The following is a 24,252-nucleotide window of genomic DNA, read 5'->3' as shown; positions in this document are numbered from 1 at the left end:
CAAAGCAAAACAGAGCACTCAATGCAGAAAACCACTGAGCCAGTAAATAGTTGATGCACTGCATGCACTTGATGTTTCTGCACATTGACACACATTCTGCACCCTCTGACAGCTGCTCCAAACCAAATCTCTGAAACAGCTTTGTGTGATATAGCTTTGAGAAATGTTTGCTCTTAAAGGAGTACTTCAACATTTTGAACAATGTGTTTATTCACTTTCTTGCCAAGAGTTAAATACGAAGATTGATACCACTCTCATGTCTGTATGGTAAATGTGAAGCTACAGTCAGGAGACAGTTAGCTTAGCTTAGCATAAAGACTGGAAACAGGGGGAAAACAATCAATATCAATCAATCTCAATAAAAAGACACCTGGAACTTCAAACAGGGTCAAATAATCCATGTTTCTATTACGACTTTTAAACCTTCCACCAGATCCTCTGTATGAAGTAGAAAGTCAATCAAACGACCACAAATGATACAGCCGCTTTCTGTCTGGGGGCCTTGCTTCTAGGTAGGAGTGGTTGGTCTTTTACATGCCTTTGTCCAGGGACCACTAGTCTCTTAATCTGTCCTTGGCAGCAGGCAACTTGGAGTTACAAATAGCAGGTATTTATTTGACTCATTTAACAAAGGTCCCTTCTTTAAGACGTATTAATTAATGAGTAGAGGTGTAGAGGTGCTGGAAGGTAGATTTTGTTACATGTGGAAAAAAAAGCAGGCTACCTGTTTTCCCTGTTTCCAGTCTTTATGTTAAGCTAACTGTGTGCTGGCTGGAGCTTCATATTTACCATACCGCCATTAGCGTAGTATCAATCCTCTCATCTAATTCTCGGTATGAAAGCAGATAAGCATATTTTCATAAAAACCGAACTGTTCCTTTAAGGCTGTGAGCATGTCTTATCACTGGTTTCATCACAATCATTTTGTCCAGCACTTTACAAATCTATAGAGCACTGTGTTGTTTGCTACAATGACTGTGTGCTCAAGTGTGTCACAGAGCAACATTTGTGCCATTAGTCTGTCAGTGTGACCTGCTGAGGTCGTTTGTTTGGATTTGATAAAGCGGAAACAAATCTTGAAGAAAGGCAGCAGACTAATCGGCCCAGTGTGCGACGAACGACTTCCCACAGCTGTCTGTGGCTCATATCATAGCCACTCTTACTCTGCCTGTATGGTGACCTTGACCCACACACCAGCGCATGATTTCCTCATGAGTAACCACCACTTGACTGGCGCTCAGGATAGGCATGAGAGGCAGCTGATAACAAATGGAAAATCATTCGCCCATTCAGAGATGATAAGACATGAGAAATATTTGGGAGATAAATGTTTGGCAGTGACGAAACAGTGTTTAGAAGAATGTGAAACAGATGAAATTGCTCAAATGTCAACATTTTAAATCTTTTATGTGTCTTGGTACACAGAATACTCAGAACAGAACCAAACAGCAAAAAATTGATTTTCTAAACAAATCGGCTTTTTAGACACAATTTCCTGAGTCAAATGTTAATTTATATTTGCCCAACAAATGTAAATTAAATAAGCCAGATTGGACACTTGCTCTTGCAGCTGATAACTTGTTAGAAGACCCATTATTTGTCATTGTACTGTATCTCTCACTTGTGCCTTGTTATCTCTGTGGTGATGGTAACTCAGACGCTCCAGCTAAAGCCCCTACTGATGGACCCGGGGAGTCCAGTGTAGAACCACAACCGGCCCCGGCTCCACCTGCAGCAGCACCCACAGGGGAAGAGACCGCTGCCCCAGCACATGCTGCTCCTCCAGCTGAGGGTGAGTTACACACTCCCAACATTTATTCATCAATTCAATCACTCATTTAATCCCTTGTTCAGTACTTCATACTCCCTGCTCCATCATGATCCTTGAGTTAAGCTTTTCCTAAAAATGTCAAAAGCATCCCTGTGTTTTTGATGTGCCACATAAATGCACATTACAACACATGCTTAGATACAAGGCGATGGACTAAGTTGCCAGTTTATAGCACATATTTTTCTATGTTTTGACAGATATGGATACAGTACCATATGTTGCCTCTGTAAGTAGCGTAAGAAGTGTCTTACAAGCCCCTGATTTCAAATCACCTGCTGGAAAATCTCAAAAGAGTCAGGCAGAATTTTCATCAAATTTCTTTGAATTCACAACATACATTTTTATCATACATCATTGTAGTACTTCAGTGATTCTGAGCCAATTTCAGCATTTTAAGCTAAGTGCAGTTCGGTCAAGTTCAAATGATTGGGATATTGGCCACTGAATTCATATTCTTGTGGTCAAGAGTATGAATTCAGTGGCCAATATCCCTGAATACATATGAAACCTTTATAGCTCCAAGGTCATGACATGATGGTTTCAATATCAGCCTACTGAATGGGTTTCATTCCCTACTCTGATTTCTAATCTGCTTTGGGATAAGACATTGCTTGACTTTAACCCCTCAATTTCATGTTGTGGCATTCTGCCTTGACGCCATTGATTTTCAGATGCACAGCCTCCAGACACCAGACAGGATCTGACTGGACTCTTCACAGAGAGACCCCAGACCGGAGAAGTCACTGTAGGTGAGTGGCTTCACACTATATACCATTAAACAGGATTATGATCTCTCTCAGAACAACTACGCCATGTTGGGGGAATGCTAGAATATGTATAAGTGTGAATAAGATTTGAAATAAGGAAAAAACTTTTAAAAGATTAAAATAAAGCCTGTTACAATCATTTTCATACATCAGCTATATCAATATTTTATTATTGTATTTCACTTCATGTGAAAATATAACATAAAATACTAAAATTGGTACTTGCCAAACAGCTATGTTCATCCTTAATCCAAGCGTTAATGGATAAATGAAATTAAATAATTGGATGTTTATATGTATAAAGATATAAAACATGAAAGTAAATATATAAAATATAAGCTACACTAAAAAAAGGCTGTTATTTTGTGGAAATTCATCACAAAATAAATACAATAACAACAAAAAGTCAAAGCTGCGTTGGAGATCAAGAATCTAAGGGATAATGTGTTAAAACACAAAACAAGCTGCTCTCTTGTGCAGGTGAAAACATCACGTTTGTGGCCAAAGTCAATGCTGAATCGCTGCTGAAGAAACCCACCATCAAGTGGTTCAAAGGGAAATGGATGGACCTCGCCAGCAAGTCTGGAAAACACCTGCAGCTAAAGGAGATGTATGACCGCAACACGAAGGTACTGCAATGCTGCAGACACTAAAACAGGAAAAGCAGCTAAAGCATACATTTTCCAGATTTTGACATCAGCCAATTATTTGATCTATTCTTTCTTTTAATGAGCATGTGAGCAGCCTCCCATGGTACATACAGTGCGTTTCATTAAAATGAGCTTAAAACTGCAACATGTAAAATTTTACTTTGAGGCAACAAAAGTGTTGCGCCAATCCTGACCTTCTCACACTCAGTTGGGTAAGGTCTTTCCTCACTCAACACAATAACATGTTGAACTACATGCACGCTACCCTGAGGGTTATGTTGTGGCAAAGAGATGTATCCGACAAATTTCCTTTCAGAATAAGACAAATCAAAAGGAAGTGAGCAGGGAGGGAAAATTAATGGCACACAATCTGAGGCTGACTAACAATGTTATACATATGAAGCATATGTGTAGCTCATAGGTTATGGTGTAAAATCAAAGATGTCAGTCTCACTCTGTCATGTAATTTAGTCCCTTTCACATCTTTCCTCATGCATGTGGTTGCAGATCTACACGTTTGAGATGCAGATCATGGCTGCCAAGCCTAACTTTGCTGGAGCATACAGATGTGAGGTTTCATCCAGGGACAAGTTTGACAGCTGTAATTTTGAGTTGAGTGTGCATGGTGAGCACTTTGTATTTTTTTTATTTTGTGTCACCAATTATTATTGTTTATTATACAATTAGATTCGTCACTAACATGATTGTCTTGTGTCACAATGACTTTGAATCCTGCTGTGCATTTCAGAGGCAAGAGCTGCTGAAGGCTTTGACATAAGAGCAGCCTTCAGGCGCACGTGAGTTTTTATAAGACTTTATTACTTTGCAGAAAATACAAAATTCAAATTCAATACAAAAAATGGTCACACTAAATTTAAATGTAATGTATGCTGAACCTCCTTTATTGCTATTACCAGTTAATACAGTACTCTCACAAACTCAGGTAAAACTTTGGTAAATTTTACTAAGGTGAAGGTGAAGTCGTATAACTGCTCACTGAGAGCTTGACTGCTGGATCACCTGCACATTTCTTCAACAGTATCGCACAGCCTCTGTGTTTCCTCTCTTTATAGGGATTATACAAGCCAGATTCAATTTGTAACTTATTAAACTAAAAAGCCCACACCACAAACATTCATAAATAGTTCGAATCACTCATTTTTGATTAAAGACACCTTATGATACCATGCTGAGAAGGAATGATTAGGTACTGAATGATTTTATATGAAACGGATATAAAGAGCATCAATATTTCTGTTCTAATGCCTCATCAGATTTTTTTCTTTTACTTTTCAAGCCTTGGCCATCTTTTAATTCTCCTAATCTCAAATTAATTTAAAGTGAAGTCTCTGAGTCATTATGAAATGTAATGTGACACCAATTTAAAATGAGAATGGAATTGCTATCTCCTGCTGTCTGTGGGGAAAATTCACTTGACTACAGTATGAATATATTCATTATAGTTTGGACGCATTTAAACCTCATTTTATGCAGCATCTGGGGCTTTTTACTTTGCATTTTGGTGTGTGTTGTAACTTCTAGTTCCATGTAAAATATGGACAAATTCTAAAAGAAATCCAAGATCATTTAGAGGTCAAGGGGATGAAGAGGAATTAATTAGTCATATGTGCTGCAGTAATGAAAATCAGTGTCTTTTCGGTAATCAGCATAACAAGCCACATAAATAACTTCTGAACAACTTTCGTTCATAGTATAGTTGATAAGGAGTAATAAGGAATTTTACCAATTAGCTTGTTGTTAGACCTAATTAACACTAGGTCAGAATTTATATTAATTGTTGGAAAGGATTTAAGAGATTAAAACAAGAAAAAAAAAAAGCACAAACACAGTAGTGGAGTATTACCATGTTTTTAAAAAAATAACTCTGGAAATGCTAACCTATCAGGAGTGAAGCCGATAAGAAGAGAAGTGGACCATCAACAAGGTAGTAAAGGGGTTTGTTGCAACAATGGAGGCCGAAATTCAAACTCTGAGAACTGTGATTGTCAAAGAACAGAGAAATCAGGACCAGGATAAGAGACTGGTTCTCTCTCCTGTGGCCTGTTTCTTCTCTGCCTTTGAGTGAAACAGAACCAGTGTTGTGGATGGTGCAGCCTCTGATCTGCTGAGTTTGAGAGAGTAACCACAGCAGGAAGACCATGAGAGAGCTAAACAGAGATGGATGGGTCAAATTCAAAATCCTGGTTGTAGTTGCTAATTATAGTAGCAGTGATTGTGTTAACCTTTGACTCTCAATATGTAGAGATTTGGTTTATTAATCTGTTATGCAACATCCACTCGTTGCCGCCGTCAGCTCTCTCTGATCTCCTCCTGGGTCTCAATCAAAACAGCAAAGCCAGCTGCACAAACAGCCACCCCGCAGAGTGAGCTTTGATGGCGGTTTGATCGTACTGAAAGTGCGAGCCGCGCTCTTCCACAGGGTTGCCATATAAAGGAAATGCAGCTGTGGTGTGTTGTAACTTCACCTCATAAACCAGAGACTCACCTTCTAATCCTGCTCTCAGATTAGAAGCAGGAGACAAGCACCCAGTCATATCTATGCCCTTGTCTTTAGTCAAGCAGGTCCTATTTAGTGACTGTCGGTTTCTTTAACCTTGAGTGTTTTGTCTTGTTCTTGCTTGGACAACTGCTGCTGCTGCTCATGGTTTAAAGGAATAGTTTAACGTTTTGCGAAATACACTTATTCACGTTTTTTCCCCCAAGAGTTAGAAAAAAAGATTGCGACCATTGAAACCATATTTGCCTTGCAACTTCATCGTGCATTGTGACAGCAAGATATTGTGAGAGCTAGGCTGTTGTTACAGCTCATAACTTCCCATAAACAACTTGTTGATATGAGATGTAATGTGTTAATCAGAGGTCCTGGTGTGGGTTTTAACTTTGGAGAGAGCCAAGCTAGCTGCTTCATCCATGTATTAACAGAGCTGGATACAGTGCTGCCATTCTGCCTTGCTGTCTATCCCGGTGGCCACTCGTGGCACTACAATAAAAGTGATGGCCTGAAAAGCGTTCTCCCTATAGACCTCCATTATAAATGAGATGTCTATGATACTGTTCACAGGACACTTGGAATATATATATAGAGCAAACCTGGAAGTTTTTGGCTTATGCACTCTGTGGGCAGTTTTTATTCAAGTGAATGGACGCCATCTTTGAGGTGTGGTAATTCATCCATGGTTTCACCCCACTTCCAGTGTTTATGGTAAGCCAAGCTAATGTTCCAGCTATGGTTCCACAGTCAACACAAACATTAGAGTGGTATAAATACATAAGTGTATTTCCCAAAGATATCTATCTGTTCCTTCAAACATAGCAACACCTGTCTCTCCAGCAAAACACATGCCTGTATATTTACTTTTTTTTATCAGTCAACCCATTTATTTCCTTTCAATCTTAAAGAGTGATTATGTCCAATCCAATTTCTCTATCTTAATCTCACTCTAATTATAGTAATTGAATATTTGTGTTGTACAGTTCAGTATCCCTCTGGTTTATAGAGTGAACAGAAAAAGATTAATATAGTGTCAAAGCCTAGGAATATGGATTTGTTTTATTTAAAACAAACCATGTCTGTGAAGTATTAACATTTATCTGTTCTTTGGAGAGATCAACCTAGTGTGGCTATTGATGTTGATGTTTTGTTGCTGGTGACTGATATTTCTGCAGTAGCACAGATGGAAAAGAAGACTCGGGAGAGCTGGACTTCAGCACATTATTAAAAAAAAGGTAAGTAAGTACAAAATAGTGACAGTAATTTGTTGACTCTCAGGAAGAGGTAACTTTTTTTTTTTTTTTTTTTACTTTTTATAATAAAACTCTGTCATTCTCATTCTTTCTGGGTCATCCTGCATCTTCAGAGAGTAAGCAACTTCTGCACTTCTGCAAACTAAAATGAATGATGTGTTATCGGGTGAATGATCACCTAATAACACTTACTGCATGCAAATAAGCCTGAACACTAACACACAATGCACAAGGATAAATTAGGGTGATATGATGCTCCCTGTGTCTAAGGATTTTAAATTGAAAATGGGGTTGGCTCTTCAAAGCATTTCAATTCTCTGCTAGTGAAAATACATTGCGCTACCATATTGACATATCCACACAAACAGCTATTTAAGTCCTCATTTCCCATCTTTTGGGGTATTTGCCCTAATTTATCTCACTTTTATTGTTACACTGATCCTAATCCTGTGATCACTAATACTGCATTTTCGATCTTGAATGCCCTCTCACTCATACTACAGTATACAATGTACAACACTTCTTTGATACCTATCAGAAACAGAGCTTCTACTGTTTTTTCTTCCCTTTACATAGTATTTCTGGTTTTCCCTGACATTTTGTGTAAGGCCATATGGATTCTTTATCATCAATTCACCTGATGAGACATCCTTCTCTTTCAGTGACACTTTGTAGTCTTTCCTCCCCTTCCAACACATCAAAAACCCTTCTGTGTATCACACACCACGACCACATACTTATTGTCCCCTGTGCACAAGAAAATTGTCAAACTCCAAGCACAGCATGAAGCTTGTATATCATTTTAACTTACATTATTTTGTCTTTATTGCCGAAGACTTGCTTTATTGCAGTTTTACTATCGTTACAATATTTAATTTGTTTTAATAGCATATTTTCTAATATGCTGGTTGTGTTGCTTCTGCTGTGTTTTAACCTGTCTGGTTTGTTTTGCCATATTTGCCTCTTGGGTTCAACCTCTGAATGAGCAGCAGTTTCATAAAATCCTCAAATCGGTAAGAAAGTGCTGACATGCTGTCTGGATGTCACAGGGAAACTTTTTGTTGATTCTGTTATTTTAAGTTATTTACTTGAAAAAAATGAACATTTGACTGTATCATTTCATAATGAAAATGAAATAATTGTTAGACTTGACAACTATTATCTGATGATCAACAACAAAAATACATTGTTTGCAAATATATAGCATAGGGTATATAGTAGGAAATACTTATTCATATGTGCACAGACCAGTCATTTAACAAAATACTATTAATATCTCACTATCCAGGTAACAAGGTGTTCACAGTACTCGTAAACAGTTAAATAAACAAGAGGAGCATTTACAAAAACACTTGACTCTGATCAATCAGGCATAGAGGCAAATAAAGAAAAACAACAAATAACATGACAAGCAGCTCAGAAAAAAACTTCTGTCTACATAGACTGTACTGATGAGCTAATGAGTTGATGGGCGGAAGCTGCAGGCATATGGCTACTTACAAATGCAATCAGCGGTCACATGATTGGCTGAGAAAGAAAAGTCACTGAGGGCACTTAGTGGACAGGTGTGGTAAAAAGGGACAGAGAGAGCAGGAAGAAGGGGAAGACTGTTGCTAAGCAGGTGTTTAATATGTAGTGTCTTCACACTAGAAAAGTAACAAGAAGTATTCTCACATACGGCAGCATGCGTACTAAATGGTTGATTTTTTTAGTGTACTTTTCTCCCACAATTCTCAGCTCACAGTTGGAAAAATCTGGATACATTTAAGACGGTGGTGAAACAGCTCCAACAAAATATTGGAAATTAAGAATCCAGAGGCCCCTGTGCACAAAATCTTGGAGCCCCCTGAGCCCTGAGCCCCCACCCCCTGCTCCCCTCACATCAGTGGAGGCTACTATCTATTGGAAACACCTGTAACTTGTACAGGATTTACACTGATAGTCTTCAGCCTATGGCCACAACCTGAAGGACAATATCAACACCTGTAGATATATTTTATCATACAGGATTTACAATACATGATTAGACAAAACTTTCCTGGACCAACAGCAACAATAGCTGAATGGCATACACAAGCACATACTGCCGCACCTCCACCAAAACAGTGCTATGATTCAGATTCTTCCATCACACACACCCAGAAAGAGGGAGGGAGAGAGAGAGAGAGAGAGAGAGACACAGAGACAAATACAGCAAGACAGAGAGACAGAGACAAAGACAGAGAGAGAGCGAGAGAGACTGCTCTGCTTAGGTAGATCTACAAATAGATCTAAGTCGTTTTTTTTCAAAAACCAACCAATGACAACTACCTCTCATTGTATTAATACAACATGGTGGAACATATACATTAAATAAGGATACTCTATAATAATATGAGAGAAAACCTACCTCATTGGACAGTCCTCTTTTTGGCCTTTCTCCTCGAAAACTCCTGCACTACGTCATTAAAGTCCAGGTCTCTGACGACTTCCTACTCTGTTGCCAGTAGTTACCAGAGTTCTAGCGTTGTTGCCTTAGTGTTGTTCTAGGTTCATTTTTAATTCTCACAATGTGGTAAAACAGGTAGAAAGTAATCAATTGTGGGGCTGATAAACTGGTAACCTACTCAGGTGGTGTTGAGGGTGGGGCAGTTGAACAGGTGTCTGTCGCTGGACTGTGGCTCTCTGCCCCCGTTTCATGCGGATGAACTAACGTCAGTGGCTGTTGCCTGGTTACTGTCCAACGCCTCTGCGACGTAGCATCGTTAGCATCCTCTCCAGGCTCTTTATTAATGCTAGCAAGCTAGTAGATGACTTTTTAAAAAAGTCAAGATAGATTGTATCTTTGTCCGAATTTCAGTTCGCAACCAGCCGGCGGTACCGCTAAAAGCCCACGGTCACCATCTGACCTTTGACCTGACTCGTCATCATCATGCTACAGATACATCCAGCAAACCAATCATAATATTTTTATTTGCAAAGAAAGTAACTCTGCATTTGTTAGTTCGTATTTCAACATACACACACTCAACTAATTTATGTGATTTTATCAACAAAAAAAAAAAAAAAAGGAAAAAAAAAAGCCAGGGTAAGGCAACAGTTACCGGGGGTTTGGAGGCCCCCTAGAGGTCGGAGGTCCCAGGACACTGGTCCAATCAGCCCCGTGAATAATCCGTATTTGCATATAAAAACAATGAGCATTCAATATGTGCTTAAACTAGTAAAGAGATTTTTACGCACAATTATAATTTAGGCTACGTTTTCAACCTACCGACCTCATTTATTGCTGTAAATTAGCAAACAATGTATGAAGCTGATCATCATCACTCGCTTGTTAGTTCATTGATAGTTAATTGTGAATTAGTTGTGAATAAAATAAATAGCTAATCTGTTGGTGAGGTGTTACCAAAATGTTGGTGTTAATGTATCTCTGTTAGAGCCTACTTCCTTTACTCTATATTCATAATGTAACTCGCAAACTGAGCTAAATAACTAGTTTTAACATCTTCCTCTGGTTTACATGTATCAGAGTTGTGCAGATGAGCACAGAGCCTGACGTGGACGTGTGGGAGATTCTCAGCAAAGCTCCTGCTTCAGAATACGAGAAGATCGCTTTTCAGTATGGCATTACCGACCTCAGAGGCATGCTGAAGAGACTGAAGAAGATGAAGAAGGAAGAGAAAAAGAGCCAAGGTTTGAATGCAGACTTTGTGACTTTGGTCTAATCCTAACAAAATGTAAATAAGCAGTGAGTGATTATCGTGTTGTGTGTACACTCTGAAACGCAGCTTTCCTCAAAAAGATGGATCCTGCCTACCAAGTGACAAAGGGGCATAAAATAAAACTAGCTGTTCAGGTCGCCAATCCAGATGTTGATGTGAAATGGCTGAAGAACGGGAAAGAAATTCAACCAACTGGAAGGTTTGAATTCACCTCAACATGCTGTACCTGTACATTGTCATGCAACTGTGTTAATAATTATTTTTCATTTTTCTCTCTAACCTCTTTCATGAATTCCCTACCTGCTCCTTTCATTACATCACTAGCAAGTAAGTGTCATAACAGAAACAAAAACATTTTCTTTTAGTTGTTGAGATTTCAGTTTTCTGAAAAATAATATGTAGTCAAAGTGTTAAATAGATTGAAACAGTGCTGTCAGTGTGTGAAAATCATCCTGTCCTTTGTCAAGGTACATATTTGAGAGTGTTGGCAACATGCGCTACCTCACCATCAACCACTGCTCCTTGGCAGATGATGCTGCATACTGCTGTGTGGTGGGGGAGGAGAAATGCACCACTGAGCTCTTTGTTAAAGGTAATTAAGGTTTAGAGGAAACAATCCAGAGGATGCACATTTGCAAGATTAAGAGTTTCAGTTGAGTCTCTCTTTCTTATCTGTTTTCTGCAGAGCCTCCTGTCCTGATTGTGAAGAATCTGGAGGATCAGATGGTCATGAAGGGTGAGCGGGTGGAGTTGGAGTGCGAAGTCTCAGAGGAAGGAGCCAATGTTAAATGGTTAGACATTTTTCTTTAACCTCACAAACCAGCTGTCTTTTCCTAATGGAAATTTCATGCCCTTGGATCATAAATCTTAAAAAGTAATCATCAAAAACTATTACAACTTAAAACTACCAGTACAAATCAAATTCCAGCCAAGTCCCCAAAAACCATTCAGTTCCTAAAGCAATAAGCATTAATAAATAAACTCAATCAGCCATGGGTGGATTGAAGAAGCTCCCAGGTTAAGTGTCATTAAATCAAATCTAATCAGATTTAATTTAGTCTCTTTTTCAGTCAGTCATACACAGTGTTTGTTGCTCAGGCACCCAGCAGATGGCATTTGAGTTTGTCATGTCCACAGACAGATGCCAGACCTCTGACAGACTGAAGTATTGCTGCGAGCTGTAAATTATCACCTCAATGAAAAGGTCACATCAGCATTTTAGTATGTTCCATGTGACCTTTATCTGAAGGAGAAATTTGCTGCAAATGTGTGTAGGCTTTTACTTGAGTCCAAAATCCTTTTCTTTGGAACAAGAAGCCAAAGATCAAAATACAAAAGAGAAAAATCGCTTTTGATGAAGCTTAGAAGTTCATTTGGACATGAAGAAACCACAAAGATCCATGCACCCTATCAGTCATAAATCTGATTACTAACCTTTATAAAACTTTTTGGTTAAATTAGCCTGTGCATGGATGTTATTTCTTGATCTCTGGGGACAGTGTATGGTAATCTACTATCAGCTCAAAGGTCACTTACCACTTGTTTTCAAAGCTTTCAACAACATCTCACAATCTTCATTCAGTAAATCGAGCTGGCTCAGTTGTCATCATGTGACCTGAATGTGAACTTTCGGTCATGTGAAAACGAGTGGTCGTATATGTAACAATGTGAGATGTGGTTGAAAGCTCCAGAAATAGTAAGAGGACTTTGGAGCTTGGATTAATGCCATATGATGTTTTTGACCAGCTCTTGAATCCTGGTCCTGAAGTTTAATTACAGTATGATACTTTTAATCGCAATCAGTTTGGTTGCTGTGTGAATTTCTGTGCAGGGAGAAAGACGGTGTGGAACTGACAAGAGACGAGTCTTTCAAGTACCGCTTCAAGAAAGACGGCTGCAAACATATTCTGATCATTAATGAGGCCACAAAAGAAGACTGCGGCCACTACAAGGTTAAAACAAATGGCGGCGAGTCGATGGCTGAGCTCATGGTGCAGGGTGAGTGTCAGTCGTGCTGTGTGCTGAGAGCTGTGAGTACAGTATGAGTATGAACCTCTTTTTGTCAGTGATGAATACTCCAAGTGCTCATTCTCATACCCTACCAATAGTCACATGGCTTTGCCACTCCTGGCATGCGGTCTATCCTTGGGATATAATGGCTCTTGCCATTGGTCGCATCATTCTGCCAAGGTTACTGCAGCGATTCCAGCATACCAGCTAAAGTTAGAAGACTTGGACAATATTTCACCTGAAGGGCACAGGTCTGCACAAGCAACCTGGTCTCTCTCTCTCTGGTCTTTGTTTGCTGTGTTGTCATTTTGTTGTGTTGATTTAATGTTTCTTTGTCACACATTCTCATTCAGTAGCAGCTATATCATCATGTGTAACTGAAAGAAAAATTTCAATTTCAATATAGTTTATGACAAAAACTACCACACACCACGTTGACAGTTAAAATGCTACATTCCCATGATACTCACTCAGTCTCACCTGCAGCAACCTCATTTTGCGTTTTGCTTCAAAAATCTTCAATATCTCAGGCACAAATTTTCCATGACAGTAAAAAATCATATAAAGAGCAAGTTGTGGTTTAAAAGTATGTTTCATTACTAGATGATAGATTTTCCTCTAGTACCAAGTCTCAACAGCCTGATGATGTTGATGAAAGATCTGCAGCCTCAGAATTTTGTAAGTGTGATTCTAAGGTAGAATTTCTTTTCAACAATATGGTGTTTATTTTTGTGTGTGTATTTAAGACATGGGATATTTTGTAAGTGAAGATTTAAGTTCGATAAATATGCTTAGAAGTCTTTATTTGAATCCACAGGTGATCTTAAAACGGTGGATTGCGACGGTTCAAACTCGTCAGCACTCGGACGTAGGCAAAATAAAAACCTCAGCGAGTCTCACCCGCTTTTTTTTTTACCACCCAGTAATCCTTTCATCTTAGCTCAGTATTCATTATGAACCGAAAAACCTACATTACAGCCATCAGTGTTTCATTATAGTTTAGTTTGACCTCCTGTGTTTTCTTGTAGAGGAAATAATTTAGTCCTGGCTACATATTGAATATATATACTCTTACTTTTGCATATATATATTCATGCACATGTGTGTGTTTCCCAGGGGTTGTTGTGTGTAGATTTAAACCCAGTCTTTTTTTTTTTCTGCTCTCAGTCCTGTTATGTTTGTTTGGCTTGTTAATCGAACACCAACCCTGCCAAGAATTACCAGCTGCCATCGCGCAGCAGGGATCAACACTGAACTCCCATTATAATGCCATTCCCACGTTATTCGCCCTCCCGGGCTGACGTGGCGCGCTGACATGAAACTCCTGTAACCTTTACAAGGAGCCTGGTGTGAGTTATCTCGCCCAGATAACAGTTTCTTTGGGATAACTTCAATAGCTCCCATGTACATTATTTCTTGTGATATACAGTATCAGCCTCAAGCTCCTGCATCTGGTCTTCATATCCTCCCACTTCATTTTCTACCATAAATCCAATTATCCCCCTTTGTGTCTGTTGCTATGATACAACACACAAAGGCTGCACAAAGATGAACACCTCACACTCGAACATATTATTACCATATTATCCCAACATACAATAGCTGCATCTATTTCTTTTAATCACATTATCTTATTAGTGCATCTTATTCCGTTGTCTCATAAAGTAGCACCTACTCTGAAGTATGACGGCCTCCATCGTTTCCACTGTCTGCACTCTGAGCCTGTTTGTGTGTGTGTGTGTGTGTGCTTTTTTTCTGACTACGTAGAGAAAGACCTGGAGGTCTACCAGAGCATTGCAGACCTCACAGTGAAGGCGAAGGACCAGGCAGTTTTCAAGTGTGAGGTGTCAGATGAGAACGTGAGGGGAACCTGGTATAAGAATGGCGTAGAGGTCAAGTCCGATGAGAGAGTGAATATCACACATATTGGCAGGTGAGGACACTTTTATGGATGCATTCAATATGTTGCATATACTGTATCCGATAAGACTATGAAGTAAACTTTTGATCTTTTTTAGGATCCACAAACTGACCATTGATGATGTCAAACCAGAGGACGAGGGGGACTATAATTTTGTGCCAGATGGCTACGCTTTCAACCTTTCCGCCAAACTCAATTTCTTGGGTAATAATTACTCTTTTCATGCATTCATTACCACACACAAGCTAAATTATATTTAAACAATTTCTCACTTTCTTTTTTTTTCTCTTGTGCTCCTAGAGGTGAAGATCGATTATGTGCCGCGCCAAGGTACCGCAAACTTATTCTCTTTCAGTGTGCAGATTTAAAACAATGCAAGGCTCGGTCCATTTTCACCATGTCTGTCATCAATTTCTAAGATCCTCCTAAGATCCACCTGGACTGTATGGGTCGTACTGCCGACTCAACCATCGTGGTGGTGGCTGGCAACAAACTGCGTCTTGACGTCCCGATCACTGGAGATCCTGCTCCCACAGTGGTCTGGACCAAGGGAGAGAAGGTAAAACAGGCAAATAGGCTGATCAGCTACACACCCATCGTCTAACATGTGCCATCTGTCCAGAATGCAGTAGGTAAGGTCTGAAATCTGAGGTTTCACGAGAAGGCAATGTCTCATTCACTATCAGAAATGAACTTGAAAGCCTGAGTAATGCTGAAATGTTTAATTCAGAAAAAATGTTGGCGAATTTAAACAACATGCAGAACAGATCTAATATAATACAAGCTGAGGAGATCACACTTTTATCAACTAACTATTTTGATGCTGAAAATAACGGCGCAGGTTACCTCTGTAGACCCAATGATGTGTCTAACATTTGGCTGAGATATTTAAACGTTTTCCCCCAAGCTGAATAAGTACAATGCTACTAACAGCTCAATTCAATGATGCCTACCAGCCTACTGATCTTTGAGTTGAGGAGAAAGAGAGGCTTCATGCCCTCTTGGTTCTCTTCGGCTTTTACCGCTTTGCTCTGCTCAAATGTAGGCTAGTTCTGTAAAACCCGATGGAGAGGAGAACGGAGTCCCGGCAACCTCTTGGACCATGAAGGATGGGGAAGTAAGCGTGCATGTCCCGTATGAATATGTCTGTTTGAAGTACTCTGACTCTGTCGACAGTGATCATATTTCTCAGCTTTTACCAATGTGTGACCTTTGACAATAAGTTCACCCTGCAGTGGTGTTCCCACTTGAGTGTTGAAAAGATAATGCATGCAGCCAGCATCAAAGCACAGGAGAATTGATTTTGCAAGTACTTGACTGAACAGGTTGAGCTTTACTCATTTACAACCCTGGAAACAGACAGGCTGCTGCAGTAACACTGACAGAAAGCAGCTTCTCCAGCGGTTAGCAGTCAACGTGTGTTTTGTTTTTGTGTCAGTGTTACATAACCACAACAAGGTAAAAAAAAAAAATGCATGCAGTGCAATATCCCACCATGTCATTAAGGTAAGAGCATGTTCTGAATCTTCCTTCAGAGGGACAAAGGTCAGAGGAAACTGTAAGTGTGTATGGTAATTTTATAACATGACTCTGCAAAATAATCCTAGGATTACATGCTCAAATACATAATTACTATATATAATCAAATAAACTAACATGTTGTGAAGTTTAACTGAATTATTTTACATTTTGAGACATTAAAATCAAACTTGCAGGTGCAGTATTGTCAGCCCAGTGTCTGCAGAGAAAACCTTGATTTCTACAGTGTGAAAAAGTAAATTTCTCACTGTCAGGTTCAACTAAAGCTACTTCTTTAGCCAGTAAATGGAGCTTGAGATAAGATTTTTTTTCTTTTTGGACAAACTACTGTAGGTATTAACTTTTCCCCTACACGCTAAAGGATTCTCTTGAGGTCATTTGGTGATTTTAGTAACTGCCAACCAGATCAATATACTACATATTGCTGTGCAATTGTCTTAGGCACTAAAAAAGTGAGGATGCTTTCAAAAACAGTGCCATTAATAGTTTTTTTTCTCAATTCATACAAATCGTAAACAGAAAAAAACTAATTCAAATCAGTTGTGACCATCCTTTAAAACACAGTTTTTCAAGGTACGTGGCAGGTAGGTTGTCTCAAAGCATTTTGGAGAAGTTGTCACAGTTTTTCCTGTGGATTTAGTCTGTCTCAGTGTCTTCTGTCTGTTTGTGTGACTTACTCCATGATGTTGAGATCAGGGCTCTGTGAGGGCCAGATCATCTGTTGCAGGACTCCTTGTTCTTCTTGTTGCTGAAGATAGTTCTTCATGACTCTGGCTGTGTGTTTGTGAGTTGTTGTCATGCTGCAGAATGAATTTGAGACTGATCAGACGCCTCCCTGATGGGATTGCGTGATGGATAAGAATCTAAACGCCTAAAGTGCTAAACACTTTTGCACAGTAGCTACTGTATATTATATTTTATAATATTTATAATATATATTATTTTATATAATATATTATATTATAATTTCAAACTACAAGAAATCAGTACATGCACAACACAACTGCCCCTTTGAGCACTGGTTCTGCATTTGCATGGTGACATCTGGAGTTGTGCTTCTGTCTTTGAAAAGCATGATATGCACAAAAACTTAAAGAAACTTTATATTGGAAAGTTTTATGTTTATCCTCTCCCCCAAAGTGGCATGGCGTTAATGTATCTCTGCTACATCTACTGTACCAGCATCTTTACGAGTACGTGCAACAGGGCTGTCAATCAGTTTAGAGTGAGAGGACAGTCACCAACAGATGCTCCAGTCAGTCACAATCCAGTAACTCTTCTCTGGCTCTCATTATGTAGGTGGTCACCGAGGGAGACGGTAGGGTCCATGTCGAAACCACCAAGGGCCACTGTGTCTTCACCATCGAGGGGGCTGAGAGGCAGGACGAGGGAATCTACTCTGTTGTGGTTCGAAACCCTGCTGGGGAGGACTGTGCAGATATCAATGTGAAAGTTGTTGGTAAGGCAGAGCTCTCTATCACAGTTGTAAAATCACATCATATATGAAGCCTTGATGTCAAATGTATTTTATTTCTTTAAAACATATAAAATATCCCTTTTTTTAAATACAAGAGCAATGTTTCCCTCCCAGATGTTCCAGATCCTCCCCAGACTCCCAGAGTCCTCAGCGTGGGAGAGGACTCCTGTGTTATCCAGTGGGACCCACCTCGGTTCGATGGTGGACAACCCATCATTGGTAAAAAAAACAAAAAAAACAACACACACATCAAAATGCGTAATTTGTTATTTCTGAGGCATCCTCCTTTGTCGTTCTGACAAGCCAAGCTGATAACAACATAACGTTGCTTCCATGTTAATTCTCAGGCTATGTGGTGGAGCGGAAGAAGAAGCAGAGCTACAGGTGGATGAGGCTGAACTTTGACCCTTACCCCGACACCACCTATGAAGCCAAGCGGATGATTGAAGGAGTGGCGTATGAAATGCGAATCTATGCTGTCAACGGCATTGGCATGTCTCGTCACAGCCCTGCCTCGCAGCCATTTGTGCCAGTCGGTGAGTCTTTACCAGCAGGTCTTCACTTGCTCCCATCCCACGTGTGTTCATTTAATCATTTTCACACATTTGCTACACTGCATGTTCATTGAAAGGAGTTTTTTTTTCAGTGACGAAACTGTTGAAGATACAGATCATGCATTCATTATTAGTCTAAATGAAAAAAAAAAGAAATATTGTTTTGCACACTTGATTGATGGCTTGTCTAGATGAGCAGTGGTGCATGGTGATGAAGTTGACATGTCTGACTTTTGATGGCTCCGGGGTTGTGTCGCGCCTTGTTTGCTCAGTCTAAGGTTTCTCCGGGGTCACGGGCCCTGGTTGACTTGTAGTTGTGAGCGGAACGGGGTCATGTTTGTTGTAATGGTAGAGGTCTGTGGACGGTCTCTGTGTCAAAAAAAAATATAGGTCGCACATACAGTAGATGATCCACAGGTCATTCCTGAGTAATGTCAGCCATGAAGGTTATGTGTTTGTTTCTATTCCAACACCACAGGAGACAGATAGAGGAACAGGTACCGTACAAGGCAAACTGCTGTGTGTCAGATGATGTGCGGGAAAAAAAAAACACACCGAAGTCACACAGAGTTAGTTTACATGTTAAAGAGGTGAGGTTGAGGCTCAGGTAGAGCAGGGTTGGTTATTTGATCCTTTGCTCATCCGTTCTGAGGTTAAGTCAAGTCCGTTTTTATTTATATGGCGCCAAATCACAACAGAGGTTATCTCAGGGAACTTTTCGTACAGACCTTGTCTAGACCTTACTGTCTATAAAATTATTTATAGAGACCCAACAATGACCACGAGCAAGCACTGGGCGAAATACAGTGCATGCAGTTAGCCTGTGGCACATGACCATGAGTAGGCGGTCCTTCAATGTGGCCAAGGATGCATTTGTGTTCACGCTGCTGAAAGATAGGGCCACATGTGGCCCAGACCATCTCCAAATGTGCTCTCAATGAACATCTGTCAAAAGGGTTTTGGGTGTGTTCACACCTGTACTTGAGCTGTACACTTGTGACCGGATCACTCGAGGCAAACGTTTGTTGATTGTTGCTTATTAAGTCATGGATATTTAATGTTATAGACACAATTAAGATCTGAAGTCAATTTTTAAAGGGCGAGCTTTCTTGGTGCAGAATATACTTGTGGACATCCTGGCATTTGTCATGTTTAGGGCTTAACACTGAAACACGAGGAGTTAAAAAAGCGAAATGAATTGCCATTTCGCTTCATTTTAACTGAATTGTGAACTAATCAGAGATGTGTGCCATAATCAAGAGGTCTGGATCCCCTGGTCTCTGTAACAGTATCATACATGCTGGGGGCTCAGGTTTGGATTGTCTCTTTTTGATTTTTAACGACCATCTCATCCCTCCACTTGTTGATTTAAGAGGGAACATCATTGTATCCAGATGGCCAATCGCTTGTAAGACAGCTGATTAGGAAACTATCCGTGGCATCCCCCTCTATAAATAATGGCCTGGAAGCACTTGGCTCTGCTGGGACCAGCTGCTTAACACAGAGAGGTTCACGCTACTGTGGAGGCTGCTGCAGAAGAAGCATTGTTGTGACTATAAGACTACAAGGAGGGAACAAAAGAGTGAGAGAGAGGATGAGAGCGTAGGTTAGAGGAAGTCATTTGGCAGAAGAGGCGGATACGCACAACCACCAGCTTCAGTCAGCAGCCGGACTGCTTCACACCGAGAAAGGATGACAAAGCCTAAGCTTCCAAAGACAGCTGAGAAGAAACCAGTGGAACCAGCAGAGGACACATCAGCTGATGCTCCAGTGGAGGCAACAGCAGAGGTGGAAGTTAGCAAGCCTGAGGCAGATGCACCTCCACCTCCAGAGGTAGAACAGGAACCAGCAGCTGCACCTGCAGAGGCAGCTCCAGCTGAGAATGAGACGCCGCCAGCAGAGGGTGCCCCCCCAACAGAAAGCGGTCCCCCTGCAGAGGAGACCCCTGTGGAGTCGGTTCCCGCTGCTGAACCAGAGCCAGAGCCGCAACCTGTTGGCAGTAGGCATTATTCGTTTTGAGATGTTGGATTGTCATGTAGGTTTTAGAAATGCAAATGAAACTTAATTGTGTTTATATGTGTATGACTTTAATGGGAAGAAAAAAAAATTGGCTGCATATTGCTCATTTTTCAGTAGTGTACATGTTTGAAAGTGTTAAGCATGGTTTGATAATCATGCGGTTGTCCCGTCATGATGATGTCAAAATTATATTGAAAAAAATGTTTGCATCTGAATGAGATTTTTCATTTGGATGAGATTTTGCTCTGCGTTCTCCACCTTTACTCCAGACTTCCCTGAGCTACTTTATAAACAATCCCTGCTGCGGTGACTCTCTACACACAAGGATATCCTTGACCTCTGAAAAGTGTTGCCATCATTTCCTTGCACTGTATACTTAGCCTGTGTCCTGTGACGTGAAGTCACAACTAAAATTGAGCACCTTTCAGTCAGTCCTCATGCTGTCAACAAGTAGTTGCAACGTCATAAAAATACATGGTTGACTGATGTCCTTCGTTGCTGTTTGGAGGATTCTTCACTTGTGCACTGCACCATGCACAACGAGTAGTAGTAGGAATTATACGAGGACAACATTGACCAGACTTTTGCTTTTACTGTACTTAGAGCAAAAGTGGGATCCGGACTAGCAAGATGGCCTGTGGCGGGTCATTCTGTAGCCTAGCTTTTGTTATTCACCCCTATACTGGAATATACTGGAATACCACTTTTTGTTGTCATCATGTTGTTGAGTAAGTTGGTCATTCCCAGACATTTTGTGGTTACAGCTCCACAGGCCCCCATTCACAAGTGCCCCCTACAAAACCAGAAGCTCTGAGAGAGGAAGCTCTCCTTATTTTAGAAATTCTGTGCTGAGGCCCAATGCTGCGTGCCATTTACCTCTGAAGTCAGAGCTGGGAATGATGTCACATCATTGTCACATTGTTGACTGTTTTCCAGTAAAACAACAGCAAGGCATTACCTAGTATTTTGCGCATACAAACACCGGATCGTAACTGGGTTGGAAAAACCATAAATATTTCGTGGCTGTGCAACATGCATGGAAAGAATCAAAGACTTTTAATGTTGCATCACTTTGAATTTATCTCTTAACATTGATTTGCTCGATAGACCAAGCTTCAATTATGTCAATAATTGCCACAGTTGATATTGTATCACTGTACATGCTTCTTTTGTAGCATATATGTTCTTTTGCCTTGCTTTCCTTGCTTTCTTTTAGCGCTTGTGTTGTAAACGCAATGTGTGGGGAGTCTTTTAATACGAATTTAAATCACGTCCTGAGCGACTCAAAGTACGGCAGGCCCCAGCAGGTCAGTCGCACAGCTCATCTTTCCCCAGATGTTTAATGTTTTTTGATGTTAAACATGTTCCATAGTTACACCAGCTGCAGTTCATGCCACTTTCCCAACCATAAATTATTTCCACAACACAAGATAACACAATACCATGAACAATTACAGCTACAGTACTTAACAACCGTACTTGGCAAGTACTGTACACTCAAGATTGTGTGAACACCAGGGCCCCACAGGCATGCACACAAACTCATTCCACTTAAACTGACTGCCTTCCACTGCTTTGCACCGTGGATGAAGTTTAACTTTTTATTTTGGACCTGTTTGTATCTGTTCAGGCTTGGTTGTCTGTTTGCACTCAGTCGCTTTGAGATCAAGATCTCGAGCAACAGATACCTACCTTACTAAATAAAGCTTATAATAATAACATTACTGAGAAAAGCACAAGCATCATATATGTGCTCTGATGCTTTCCTTATACTAGGTGAACCCGTGTTTGTGAAATCAGGAGTGTAGCAGTTGTAGCTGAAAAAAAACTGAAATACATCTTAACCTTGACTGTAATTTGACATCACTGATAAGTCATTGTCAGGATTGCTCCAGAACACACGTGTAGCTTTCACATAACAAAACTCATCATTGTCTAGTTTCAACAAGAGGACATCCTTGTAAATTTGAGAATAATTTTCATGTCAGTAGTTAATTTTGTAGGCTCATTCATCAGGGGTGTCCTTCGTGTCATATGACAGAGGAAACCTGTAGATGCCACTGAAAGCAAAACAGACCCTGGTGACATGTCAGTAAATCTACAAGAGACTATATTTAAAAACCGCGTGTCCTTTCACATTACTCACTCAGTTGGCAGATTGTATAAAATAACCCTCCTGTCTTATTCTGATGGCGTTTCATGAATTTGCTGTACGTATGAAATGAAACTGTCAAGTGGATCTTAAATAAAATAAAAGATAATGGTGGATCAACAGTAAAGTTGTGATGGATGATGGTGATAGAGCTGAAGCCATGTTTGCTGTCACAAAGCTTTTGGGAGGGATTTTGTTACTTTACATACTTTGTAAATTCATGATCAGGTTCATCCACCTGATCAGTAATCCGTTCTGAAATGATTGCATTAATGTTGTAACTGACTAACACGGCCCATTTATCTGCCCTCTGCCTCTCTCTCAGCCCCTACAAGTGAGCCCATGGGACTGGTTGTCGAAGACATCAGTGACACTTCTATCTCGCTGAAGTGGCGGCCGCCTGAGAGGATCGGCTCGGCTGAACTCGAGGGTTATGGGGTTGAGTACTGCAAGGAGGGCAGTAAGTGCTGCAGCTAACCCCTGCATGCTTTTGATAAGGAAGCTTGTTTTTATAGTGTATATCATCAAAGTTTATGTGCAATAATCAGTTAATCAGAGTGAAGAGCAGCAACCTCTCTTTGTTTTCTGTAAGCCCCTATACTATCAGCTTTCCAATACCGCACATCTAATCAAAGTGATATCAAAGTAGGGGCTCAGATAAACTTCTATCTCCATAGTCACATCTGCAGTCAAGTGATTGGTGTGTTTTGTGGCCTCAGCTGATGAATGGATACCAGCCATTCAGGGTCTGACTGAGAGGACATCCCTGATTGTCAGAGACCTCACCACTGGAGACAAGCTGCAGTTCCGTGTGCGAGCCTACAACATGGCGGGTCCCAGTGCTCCCACCACTCTGGCCCAACCCGTCACCATCAGGGAGATAATGCGTGAGTAGATGGGGATTTATTCATTTTGGCAACTCGTCTGGTTCTAGTTTTTGTTTGAGGGCTGTATTCAACCTTGCATCTGTTAGATTTCTATCTGTTATGTTCATTTGTTTGGTGGAGTGATGTGAAACACTAAATATTAAGCATTTAATGCATTTATTTATAGGAGACATAATAATCACAAAGCCAAACCTTTCTTCTCACTTCAGCTCATCCTTGAGCTTCTTTCATTTCCTCCACATTTGTTTATTTAGATCTATTTTAGCTCAAGGCTAAACTCCCAGGAGTCCACCCCTCGTGCCTCTTACTTTGTGTTTCGTGTTTTTCTCTTGCACAGAACGCCCAAAAATTTGGCTCCCCAGAAATCTCCGGCAGACTCTCATCAAGAAAGTTGGAGACACTGTCAACCTTTTGATTCCATTCCAGGTGCAGTACACAGTCGACTAAATCAGTCAGCCCCCTTTTTAAAATTGTCCTCTAAACACCAAGGCGCTTCACTGGTGACTTCATACAGTATAAACACCTGAGTGAAACATGAATGAGGCAGTTAGTATTCACATGTGAAACATTTGACAAATAACCAGTTACTTGGGTAAATCTGGAATATGTGGCCAAAAAAAACAACTGTGCTGGGGTTGATCATATGTGTAAAATTTTCCAATTACGATAAATGTAATTTTATATTGCTTGACAACAAGGCGGACAAGTTTCTACATTCTCATGGTTTATATTAGCTGTGTCCCAATTCAGGGGCCACTTCCTTCAGATGCATTTGAAGACCAATTGTGTCACAGCGGCGCAACTACGCTGTCCCATTTCGAAGGCTCCTTCAAATGCGTCCCAGAAATGTGGACTTCTTTTCCTGGGCAACGAAAGATCCAATGAGTGGCTCCTTCATGGCCCAACCTGTCCCAAAGTTGCTCGGCGACAAGAGCCACGCTTTGTGACGCCACAGTAAAGGCACAGCTGGTGACGGCGT

At 40.4% G+C, this 24,252-nt stretch overlaps 1 protein-coding gene across 1 annotated transcript in view; it reads left to right on the top strand.

Annotated features, from left to right (window-relative positions):
• The window catches only part of mybpc3 (myosin binding protein C3), a 33,606-nt gene that overhangs the window by 4,377 nt on the left and 4,977 nt on the right, over positions 1-24,252 (top strand). The window contains 22 exon segments of the mRNA XM_056371339.1: positions 1,658-1,792; positions 2,503-2,580; positions 3,079-3,227; positions 3,756-3,873; positions 3,997-4,045; positions 6,936-6,999; positions 10,064-10,080; positions 10,537-10,685; positions 10,781-10,913; positions 11,182-11,306; positions 11,400-11,505; positions 12,546-12,712; positions 14,492-14,657; positions 14,743-14,849; positions 14,946-14,975; positions 15,065-15,204; positions 17,484-17,643; positions 17,776-17,880; positions 18,009-18,197; positions 22,712-22,846; positions 23,106-23,273; positions 23,611-23,699. Coding sequence (XP_056227314.1) covers positions 1,658-1,792; positions 2,503-2,580; positions 3,079-3,227; positions 3,756-3,873; positions 3,997-4,045; positions 6,936-6,999; positions 10,064-10,080; positions 10,537-10,685; positions 10,781-10,913; positions 11,182-11,306; positions 11,400-11,505; positions 12,546-12,712; positions 14,492-14,657; positions 14,743-14,849; positions 14,946-14,975; positions 15,065-15,204; positions 17,484-17,643; positions 17,776-17,880; positions 18,009-18,197; positions 22,712-22,846; positions 23,106-23,273; positions 23,611-23,699 — 2,579 coding nt within the window.

This window comes from Seriola aureovittata, chromosome 1, assembly GCF_021018895.1.
Source record: "Seriola aureovittata isolate HTS-2021-v1 ecotype China chromosome 1, ASM2101889v1, whole genome shotgun sequence".
Lineage (NCBI taxonomy): Eukaryota > Metazoa > Chordata > Actinopteri > Carangiformes > Carangidae > Seriola > Seriola aureovittata.
The sequence above is the reverse complement of the archived record's forward strand: the minus strand, read 5'-3'. Positions and strand labels throughout refer to the sequence as shown.